The 11,901-nt window shown below is 38.8% G+C and overlaps 1 protein-coding gene across 7 annotated transcripts in view; it reads left to right on the top strand.

Annotated features, from left to right (window-relative positions):
- Positions 1 to 11,665, top strand: part of LOC106458166 (nucleolysin TIAR-like) — a 281,791-nt gene extending 270,126 nt beyond the window's left edge. For all 7 annotated transcript variants that reach the window (XM_013917630.2, XM_013917631.2, XM_013917628.2 and 4 more), the window contains 2 exons: positions 9,442 to 9,575; positions 10,959 to 11,665. In XM_013917630.2, the coding sequence (XP_013773084.1) occupies positions 9,442 to 9,575; positions 10,959 to 11,100 (276 nt within the window). In that variant the 3' untranslated portion in view covers positions 11,101 to 11,665. The remainder of the gene's footprint in view (positions 1 to 9,441; positions 9,576 to 10,958) is intronic.
- Positions 11,666 to 11,901: the final 236 nt, after the last annotated feature.

The raw sequence follows: 11,901 nt of genomic DNA on the forward strand, positions 1-11,901 counted from the left end.
TGTTATGTTAAACTTGTATTAAAGTTTTTCTTCGTTACCCACTCAAGCCGTCTCCAGCCATTAATAGTATTAGAATGTAAAGTTGAAAGTGCATAACTGTCTCGTTTGTCAGTCCACATCACAGCTGTCAGAGTTACATGTTAAAAAAATTGTGCTTTTCCTCTGTAGATTTGTAGAAACCAGTTGCTGTGGGAAATACAGTCTGTCTTTCCAGCATGTCCCACAAGCATAGGTTCCCACGGTCAGTAGTTTGTCAATTGAATGAGGGGGAGGTGTCCTAGTCTTTTGTACTTGTCCATCAGATCCATCTCAACGTTGTTTGCTACACCTTTACCTGGCATTTGTCCCTCTTTGCCTGTGCAGATTTTAAACTTCAGACAGTATCCATTCACAGCTTATGCCAGGACCCACAACTTGATACTTGATACCCCACTTAGAAGGTTTCTTTGTTAGATATTGGAGAAAACCAATTCTACATTTTGTGCCGAACATCTGTTCATCTACAGTTAGTGGGAAGTAAAAGAGTTCAGTAGACAGTCTATGATAGGTCTAACTTTTGATCTGTCCATAAGACAGAATCAAGGAGAGCTGGTTTTGCTTGAAGCCATTTTGTTTTGTACACTGATTCTGTCAGAGGCATTGCAACAGAAGCATTAGCTTTCTCAACTGCTGATTCCCCTGACAGACTGCCTCCTTTATCAGAAGAGAAAGATAGGTTCAGTAGAAACTGTATCTCCTCATTGTTGAGAACCAATTTCTTCCTCAATTCCTTGATCTTAGCTTTCAATTCTCTTTTAGTTTACATTTCTAGAAGAAAAAACATTAAGTATATTAAATATATATCATGTATTCTCTGTTAACAACAGAGAATACATGATATATATTTAATATACTTTTCCAAGCTGATTTTCCAAGCCCGTTCCCTTGGCTGTGGTTTTGCTAGATAGTAGATAGGGACAGTGGGAATCTCGTTAATCCATTCATATATGTGTATTAGATCTTTACATGTATATATATTCTGTAAGATGCATCATAGGTTTGGGAAGCAGTATATTTTATGCTAAAATACAGAAACAGCTACAATAGATTTTGGTCAACAACTATATACTAAAACTATTGAACAGAGATTCCACATGTATTATGCATAATAATTACTTACTTCTAAGTAAAAGTCAGTAGCAAGGAATATGTTTCTAACAGAATGTATTCACTTGGTAAGAACTTGTCTACATTTTCCAACAAACTATAGTGAAATAGCTAAAATCAGAGTGCTTGACTAAATTTGAATGTTTGTGAAACAATAACTGGATTTGAAACCTGAATATTTATTGGTTGATGAATAAGTTTGCTGAAAAAGAAATAGGATTTCACAACCATGTGCACAAGTAAAATCTTTGTACACATATAAAGTATACCACTAAATTCCTAACATCCCAAAAGGATTACCAATATTTAAAAAATTGCAATGTTTATTGTATCAACACCGAACCTTATAATAAATGCTTTGACAGATTCAAAGTGCAGTGTTATTACGCTGGAGAATTCTTGTTGTAAACACTGTAGGATACATAAATAAGCCAATAAATTCCACATCCTGTTGTTAACATAAACGTTTTCACTGATTCTAAGTTCAGTATGATTAGTTAAATTTCCTAATAAACACTAAGATATATATAATCTGATACATTAGACATCCTGTTTTTGGAGCTGGGGTCAAGTTGGCTATCTCTTTGCGCTTGTTTTGTTGTTTTCGAGGGTATGGTATATTATGTCACACAAAACAGTCTACTGACACAAGTGTCGATTTCTTGCTTTATTTTCAAACAGTAAAATACACACAGAAAATAAATCTAAAAGGCTTAGCAGTTGAAACATGCAAGAGAAGTACTTTGAAATTTCGTGAACAATAATCAAGAAAAAGAGCACAGCTACTCAGCTTATTTCTGAATTTACAACTTTTCAATATACTTTGAAGATTTGTCTACTGACTGAAGAATAAAATATACTGTTAGAGTAGAGGTAATAACAGATAAAATATAAAGTTTTATATTTACTTTGGAGGTTTTAGTGATTACAAAAATGAAGTTTGAGACAATGAGAAGTATTTTTAAGCTTTACATAAAAATCACTTTGCTCTCACACTAGTAAAAAATATTTGATTTATTCATGGACAAACTGATAGCAAAAATACTTCATTAAAAAATTGATTTTTTTTGTACAAACAACGTGTAATGTTTACTAAAAGTCTACCAAATGTTGTAAAGATACATACTGTATTAAAAGTTATACTATTAAAACTATATACAAGTAAAAATGGTCACGTGGTCGGTCCCTGGTACTGAGCCTGTATTGAGAGAGTTGAAGCTTCATCTAGTGGATCATTACTCACCTAGCTTTGTCTCGTGTTAATTACTATACTCAGTTATCTTGGTCTTGTGGTTCGTTACTGTATTCTGCTATCTTGGTCTCACTCGGCTATCTTTCTTTGTCTTATGGTTCATTACTGTACTCAGCTAGCTTGGTCTTGATCATTACAGTACTTGGCTATCTTGGTCTTTTGATTCATTACTGTATTTGGCTAACTTGTTTTATTGCTGTACTTGGCTCATGGTTTGTTACTGTACTCAGCTAGTTAGTCTTGTAGATCATTGTTGTTCTCAGCTAGCTTGGTCTTGTAGTTCATTACTGCCCTTAGCTAACTTGCTATCATGGTGCATTACTGTACTGTGCTAGCTTGGTCTCATGGTTAATTACAATACTCAGTTAGCTTGGTATCTTGTATCATTAATGCAATCGGCAAGGTTCTATACTCAGCTAGCTTGGTCCCATGGTTAATTACAATACTCAGTTAGCTTGGTATCTTGGATCATTAATGCAATCGGCAAACTTGCTCTCATGGCAAGGTTCTATACTCAGCTAGCTTGGTCTCATGATTCATTACTGTACTCAGCTACCTTGATCTCATGTTAAGTACCATACTCATCTAGTCTTTGTCTTGTGGTTCATTACCTTACTCTGCTAGCTTGGTCTCATGATTCATTACTGTACTCAGATACCTTTGTTACCCTCGGAGTGGATTCCTGTACGTGGTGAGGGAAGGTTCTGTATTTTCAGTTACCTCCTCTGGGATCTAAATATCAACCCACGTGTTTGCCTTGCATGGCAACTCGTGAAGGGGAGGAGAGTATCCTGGTTGTTGAGTGGTGTCTGGAGCACTGCAACACACCATTTTGGTCTTGAATTCCCGTAGACGGGTGGTCCCAGGGTCAATTGGCTGGTCCTGTCGAGCTAGGGTCAACTGAATACCAGTGTTGGGCATTCTCAACAGGTGTTGTGGACATCGTATCTGATGCTGGTGTTTGGGGGTAGTGCTCACGTAACCCTGGCGTTGCTGCAGTGTCCTTGTTTGACATTGTAGTGCATCCCCTCTTAGGACTCCGTGGTGGGTGGGGTCAGTGGGCAATGAATCTTTCTCTCTATATTATGGATCCCCCAAACCCTAATGAAAATAAAATAGTAAAAACTCCACTCGTTGGTAAAGGGCCATGCCTTGAAGACTCTGAAAAGCAGTCTCCACCCCATTGTGCACCTTTTCCTCATTTTTCTTATCATGCATTCTTTGTTGGAAAAATCGTTAGAGCAACTGTCTCCCTTTTTTATTCAGAAGGGATTAGAGTGGCTTGCTGGCTCTCCAAAGTCAGTCAATCAAGAAGCTACATTCTGGGGACGTCTTTGTGGAAACACCAACACCAAAACACAGTGAACTCCTCCTGAATTCAAAGGCCATTGGGGATATATCCATTGAGGTTAATCCCCATGTTACTTTGAATTCCTCACAAGGAGTTATTGTCAAGAGGGATTTGAAGACCATCTCCGAGTCGAACATCCTTGTTGGTTTCTCCACCCAAGGAGTTTCTGTGGTGCATTGTATCTCCACTCGTATAGATGAACTTATGCTGCCTACCAATGTTCTCATTTTGACGTTTTCATCAACACATCCACCTGCCGTTATTTGAACTGTAAGGTATAGCCATATATTCCCAACCCCCTCCGATGTTTCCAGTGCCAGCGGTTCAGTCATTCAAAGACATCTTGTCGTGGTTCTGTGATGTGTGCTCATTGTGGTGGCAAGGACCATGATGCCTATTAGTGCGAACTGGACCCTCACTGTGTTAATTGTTGTGGTTCCCACCTCTCTTACTATAGATCTTTCCCTATGTGGGTGGTGGAGAAAGAGGTACAGCGTTTGAAGACTGTTAACAACATTTCTTACCCTGAGGCTCGGAAGCTATTGTTCCCTACTCCATCTCAGACATATGCTGCTGCACTACGCTCCACTGCTATGGTGAGAGTGCAGACAAACCTTTCCGTGCTTCCATCTGAGTCTTTTTCGCGTCATGTGAGGGTCTTCTGCCCTCAATGGATAACAGAGGTGACCAGTCTATGTCTACTCCAATCTCTGTCCCCACCATTCCTTCCAGCAAGTGCCTAGGTCCACCTCCTATGGCACTGGCCTCTGGTGTCCGCTCGGGTTCTTCTTCTTTGACCCTGAAATGCAAAATGATCATTCGATCATGTCCTCAGTTGCTGGATTCTAAGTCTGATGACAGAGATCTGCCCGCTCGACCAAGGGCAGGATCCATGGAGGTCGATAGACCTCCTTCTAGTTTTCCTCCACCTTAAATACAAATGGCTACTTTGACACAATGGAACTGTCGAGGTTTTCGTTGTAATCTCGATGAAATTAAGGCCTTGATCGATTCCTATCATCCCGTGTGCATCTCCTTACAGGAAACATTTGTGAAACCTGCCAATACAGCAGTTTTCTTTGTACCAGAATGACAGGTTGTGTAATAAATGAGTGCATGGAGGGGTGGCATTGCTAGTCGACCAGCATGTGCCCTCCTTATCTGTGTCACTCGATACACCCTTGGAGGCTGTAGCCATCCGTGTTTCCTTGGGTTTTACCATCACTGTTTGTTCTCTCTCTTCCTGTCTCCTGGAGAGACTTATGATCAATCAGACCTTGGTGCTCTTGTTAACCAGTTACCATCTCCCTTTTTAATCCTGGAAGACTTTAATGGACACAACCCCTTCTGGGGTGGTGCTAATATTGATGGGAGGGGTCATTCCGTAGAGCATATGTTCTCGGATTACAACCTTTTTCTCTTCAATACTGGATCTTATTTTAATGCACCTTGTCAGTCTTTCATTGCCATAGATATCTCAATCTGCTCCCCTTCACTTTTCTTTGATGGTTGACAGTAACCCATGGGGCAATGGTCATTTTCCTCTCATTTTGAGGGAGGTTGGCTGTAGTTGATGCCATCTAATCTGAGTGCCACAATGGAAGTTGGACTAGGCTGACTGGCTCTCTTTCATCAGTCTCTCCGAACTTGATCCTGCCATTTTCTGTCTACCATCAATAGACGATTGTGTGACAGCAGTGACTGACTGTTTTGTTCAGGCAGCTGCTCACTTTATTCCTAATACCTCGACATGTTTTCCATGGTATCCTTTCATGGTGGAGTCCTGCCTGCCAGGAGGCACAGAAGGCTCAAAAACGGGTCTGGGATACCTTCTGACAGTATCCCTCTCTTTCTAACCGCATAGTTTATCTGCAGGTCAGTGCCCACACACACGGAAAGTTTGACGTCAAAGCCAAAAGGAGTCTTGGATTAAGTTCGCTACTAGCATATCTTCTATTACCAGTTCCAAAAACATATGGAACAAGATTTGGAAAGTCACTGGGAAATATGCTTCCCTTCCCCTCTCCATCTTGCTCTCCAATGGCCAGGAAGTTGCTGATGCTCTTTTGCATCTAGCACTTCTGTTTCTTCCCCTGCCTTCTTGGCCATCAAGTCTTGGGCAGAGCAATCACCTCTTTCCTTTTGGGCCTATCATCTCTATGACTGTAATCGCCCCCTTACACTGGTGGAACTCCAACTTGCTCTTCATCAGTCTGGTAGTACATTGGTCAGACCTGACAATGTTCATTATGAGATGCTGTGCCATCTCTCTCCTGTCGCTTGCTATTCTTCTGGTTATTTTTAACTGGATCTGGCAGAAGCATGTTTTTCCTGATGTTTGGCACCAGGCTATTGTCCTCTCTTTTTCTAAACCTGGGAAGGATCCCAAGATTCCTTCTAATTATTGACCCATCGCTTTGACTAGCTGCCTTTGTAAGGTCTTGAAGCACATCTTGGTTGGTTCATTGAATCAAACACACTCCTCTTGCCCACCCAGTATGGGTTCCATCGACAGCGCTCCACCAAGGACCATCTGAGTTGATTTGAAACGTCGATCAGGGAAGCCTTCCTCAAGAGAGAACATCTTGTTTTTCTTTTCTTTGATCTTGAGAAGGTTTATGACACTGCGTGGAGGTATGGCATTTTGCAGGATCTCCACTCCTATGGGTTGTTTGGTCATTTACCCATTTTTATTCAGAAATGTTACTGGACAGGCAATTCCAAGTCCATGTGTGTTTGACTCTTTTCCGTTCCTTTCCACAGGAAGTTGGAGTCCCTCACACCTTCCTTCAACTGTTGCAAATGGGCTCTCATATCAGTTGTTGAACATGAGGTTTATTGAGCGGCAGCTTCAGACTGCCCTCAATCGCTTGTTGATGTGGACCACTGCAAACGGTTTTACATTTTCTTTTTCCAAAACAGTTTGCCTGCATTTTAGCCACCAACAGGGTCTCCACCCAGATCCTGAGCTCTGTCTCAGCAATGTTGTTATTTGTGTGGTCTCTGAGGCAAAGTTTTTGGGGCTTATATTTGACTGTAAGCTTGCCTTCATTTCATACATCAAGCAGCTACATGTCAAGTGCTGGAACCCATTCACCATCTGGGGCTTTTCGCACTTCTCCAGTCCACAGTTTGTATACTGAGTCCCACAAACCTGCTCTTCACCTCCTTCATTTGCAACTTTCTCTACAATATGCTACCAAGCTTTGATCCTTACCACAGCATTCCACCTGGGATTGTGTCTGTCTCCCGTGGTGAGCCATGCTCTTTAAGAACATATTGACTGCAATCTCCTATTGGCCTTCGTATCTGGGTACAGCTGGCTGAATTGGGTCTGGCATTGGATGACATTGCTGTCCCCAATGATTAGCCCATTCTGCCAGGGCTTATTACCATCTCTGCCTTGAGTCATCTGAGGAAGGCGGATACTCCGATTGGAAGTACCATCTTTTTTCTGAACATCTTTAGAGCCACTCTTCTCTTTCTATTTACACAGATGGGTTGAAATCAGGTGACTTTGTAGGCTCTGCCATGGTAGTTGCTCACAGGATCCCTTCTACAGTTTCTCTGTTCACTGCCAAGTTGTATGCTATTTCTCTTGCCCTGGATCATGTAGAAGCTATGCAGTACAGCAGTTGTACTATTTATGCTGATTCTCTTAGCTCTCTACTGGCCCTGGAATCGCTTAACATTAGTTCTCACCTTGTTATCGTCGATATTCAACAATGACTGACCCATTTTTCTCTATCTTCCATTTTTATCCAGTTTTTCTGGATACCTGACCACATCGGTATTTACGAGAATGAGCTCACTGACACCGCAGCTAAGTCAGTCTGCTTTGGGGCTGTGTCCCATACATGGAGTACGGTCCTGTCTTCAAGTTGTGGCTTAGCACCAGTTGGCAGTCGACTTGGGGTGAGCAACGTCATAACAAGCTTTTCCAGATCAAACCATCTGTTGCTCTTTGGCTGTCTTGCTGCCATAAAGATCGGAAGGAGGAAGTTGTCCTGGCAAGGCTATGCTTTGGTCACAGTTTTTTAACTCATCATTTTCTTTTATCTGGTATTGACCCAACAATGTGTAGTCTTTGTGACACTTAAGTCACAATAGCCCACATTTTACTGTCATTATGACAATGAGCAGCAGCACCATTTTAGACACATGTTTAGTAAGGGTTTACCCCCTGACGTTGGGCAGTGTCATTGGTGATGGTGAAACTGCCCAACTTGATTGTATTTTCAATTTTTTAAGAACAATTGGTCTTTTTAATTTTATTTAATTATTTTATCTGTTCTTTAGACATATTTTTGTTTTAACTCACTACAGTTTACTTTTACTGTTTTTACCAGTTGTTTGGTGCAGATAGCCTAGTTGCTTTGTGTCATAAAACACCAAACAAACAAACAACCAGTTCATACTTTGTTAATGAACTTAGCTTAGTCTCTTAGATCATTACTGTAGTTAGCTGGCATAGTTTCATGATTAATTACTTTATTCAGCTAATTTGGTCTTGTATGTCTTTACTGTATTCAGAAAGCTTAATCTCATAGTTTGTTACTGTTCTCTGCTTTATCTTGGTCTTGTAGTGTGTGACTAGTAAATTATTTTGTGCTTATAGTTTATGGTTGTAGTAAGTTATCTTGCTTTTTTGGTTTGTGAATGAAAGAAGTTACTTTGTTGTTTTAGTTCATCACCATAGTCAGCAAGCTTTATTTTGTAGTTTGTTGGTATAATCACTTTCATCATGCAGTTTCTTATTGCATTCATCTATTTTTATCTTGCAGTTCATCACCACAAAGTATAACTACTGTATTCAATATTTTTCTCATTAAACTATGCAGAATTGTTTAGTGTGAGAAGTGATCATCATACACACTGACAAACAGCTATGTAATATAGCTATGTAAAACAGTGCACTTCCATTTTTTTGTAACAAAGAAAAGCTTTTAAAAAAGTAACAAGTAAGCATATTTTAATTTTTATAAAATAATCCATGGATGTTGATACCAAATAGTATAAATAATGTAGAGTTGCTCCACATTTTCTTGTTCAGTTATGTTTATAAAGCTTTCTAATAGAGCTCAAATCATAAACATCATTAGCTATCTCAAAGTGTAAAGGACATCCTGGTGTACAGAAATCAAAGACAAAGTAATCTTTAGGAGATGTTTTGGTGGAAGAGAGAAAATATTTTAACTAAAACAATTGATTACAAGTTTGTAGTGGCCAATAGCTGTATTAAAGGTCATCAGACTTAGATCTTCAAGGCCTTAAATTTCAGTCTTTTAGGATACAAGATGTTTAAAATTATGTAAAAAATTACTATATTCTATAAGTTAAATGTCTGACTTAAAGTAAAATTTGGTTTTAAGAATGAATTGGGTAGATTGGTAAAAAAATTATATAATTCACCAAAAAACCTTTTTAAAACCTACTGTATAAGAAGACAAGTGCCATTATGCCCTCTTCTATCACTGTTGAACTGGTTCAACAGTCACTTAAGGCATTTAAATCTGAAATTAATTGTAATGCTGCTCTAAACACTTGTGTATTTTATTTCATGAAGTATAAATGAACTTTACTTTGGAGATCATTCAGGAAATAAACATAGGCTCCCCAAACACAAATCATTTCATGATCTACCATAATTTTTTTTTGTCTCCATACTTATAAACTTGTGTTTGTACTGCAGAACCTGACAACACCTTACACCTACCCATATCAACAGATGAGCTACTGGTACCCTCAAGGCTACCCTCCAGTGCAGGGACAGTTTGTGCAGGGAATGAATTACCCATATGGCCAATACTATGGGCAAGGATTTGGGTAAGTCTAATACATTCCAATGAACCATTTTCATTACACAGTCCAGTGCGGATATTATTCAGTGTTGGAAGATTTTGATTGGATCAAAATAACCTTACCAAACTGTCATATGCTCATAGGAAGTTGATGGTTGTTTTTATAAATCCACAATGGGCTACCTGCTGTATCCACCATGGGGAATCAAACCTCAGATTTTAAATAGCATTTTAAGTCCATCAACTTAAAGCTGACTTACCGATATACACTCATAGGAAGTAACCCTTGTATTCTTCTTATGCACTTGCTAGAATTTTATAATACAAAATGATTTGGTTGAACAGATGTACATCATATGGTTTAAGGTGTCTTGAAATTAAACCACTCATTACCAGATTCATCCACTGTGATGCAGAATTTACTGAGTTCTAGCTTTAAACTAAAAATAATTGATAAAATCAAAGTTTGATTCATTTCTATGAGAGTAAGTTCTTATTTTAGAAAGTAACATTTTATTTGTATTTAAAAGTGTCAAATTTAATAACCTGCAAGTTCATCTATATATATAAAGCAAAAAAATATGTCTGTCCCTTATCTAACTATTCCTAGGTCACTAGGCCAATCTCAATCTAACTTTGTGGGATGATAATTTGGAACAAAGGGCATGTTAATGGGGGGTTCATAACCCCCTCCAACCCCCCATTATTTTCGTTATTGAGCATTTATTATCTTTGATGTAAGTTATTGTTAACTATATTCATAGATGGCACTATATCCTCACAAAAAAGATTTTCTATAAAACAATGTACACACATTGTGGGGGAGGGCACACAAATATCTTATATATCTCATAGATAGGAATGGCTGCCACTATTGGAATAATACATAAACTCAGGTGAAGTTTCTACTCCTACAGCCACCATAAGGCTGATATGAAGAGCAATTTCATGGGTTATACCCACTTCCTACTTTGACCAGTGTCATTTCATCTTCAGCCTGTAAGATAATTCTGTGGCCATCAATTAATTAATCACATAAAACACTGAGGAAGGACATAAGAGTTGAGTGTTGAAAGCACCCCTACTGCCACTACTTTGGCTGCTATGTCTTAATACAAAGTCACCCTGACCATCGCACAGTGTATACCATGTTTTAGGTATATACATCTTTAGTTATTGAACCTTATATAAAACTTTTGGTTAGGTAGTAATGAATACTGTAATAATATGTTATAAATAAATTGTGTGAAAGTTAGGATGTTTGTGTTATTTATCATAGCATACAACCAGGACAATGGACAGGTACAGCAGCCTGTCTCATATTAAAAAAATGTCGAAGAAATGTCTACTTCAGTGTTGTGTGTACCATATCTAATACTCTTTTTTTTTCTTTTTTTTTGTTCTGCAGTTTAGGAATGCAGATGGCTTGGCAGGGAATTCCAGGACAACCTCAGATGGCTGCAGCAGCTGCTCAGGGTCCCATGGGACAGGGCCTTCACCAGCCCAATGTTATTGGTGCCTACCCTATGCAACAGTACCAGGCACAGTAAGAGAGAGAGAGAGGTGCCTCTTCTTGTCTTGCTCACAATGTGAGGACTAACGAATGTTGGGGAGAGGTGTCTAGATGTCTAGTCTCCAGTCCTCATCTGAAACAAGAAAGTCCTTGGTCATCTATACACCTCTCTTTCTTACACCATGAGTAGAAACAACTAGAAGTCTTCTCATTAAATATGAAAAACATAAAAAACAAATCAAGTTTTAAGTGATGCTAGACAATAGGTGCCCTGCCTTAATATCTACTACTATTGTTTCTGTTTATTTGTTTTCTCACATGTGAATTAAGCACATGATTGTAAACTGAAAAGTTACTGACAGTGTTAAGAGTTGCTGGCATTCCAATCAGTTTGTCCTTTAGACTTTATGTTTTTGAGACTGTGAAAATAAAATACTGTTCATTATTGTAAGGTAGTTGCTGTACTCAGTAACCATTGTTTTGTATTGCTTCAAAGGCTACCACTTCTGAAAGATATACAAATATTTTTGGAAAAAAGAAGTTATGTTGACTTGGTTTGATGGTGCCCTCCCTGCCATTAAAAAAGAGAAGCTTCATATTTTCATACTCTTATCTTGTGTGTTATTTCTAATTCGTTTTCAAAATTTAAAGAGAGCCAGTCATACCTGCCCTGAAAATGGGCAACACATTTTAAAGATGTATCTAAACTATTTCATATGCACAATGTACAAAGTTTTTGCTCTTTGTGCAGAGCCATTTTTGGAAAAGCTGAAGGAGGAAGAAGAACACTAGATGTTAGTGATGTAGTGACTAGTAAACTTAGCTGTGCTTAGTTGTA

Source organism: Limulus polyphemus, unplaced genomic scaffold, assembly GCF_000517525.1.
Source record: "Limulus polyphemus unplaced genomic scaffold, Limulus_polyphemus-2.1.2 Scaffold423, whole genome shotgun sequence".
Classification (NCBI taxonomy): domain Eukaryota; kingdom Metazoa; phylum Arthropoda; class Merostomata; order Xiphosura; family Limulidae; genus Limulus; species Limulus polyphemus.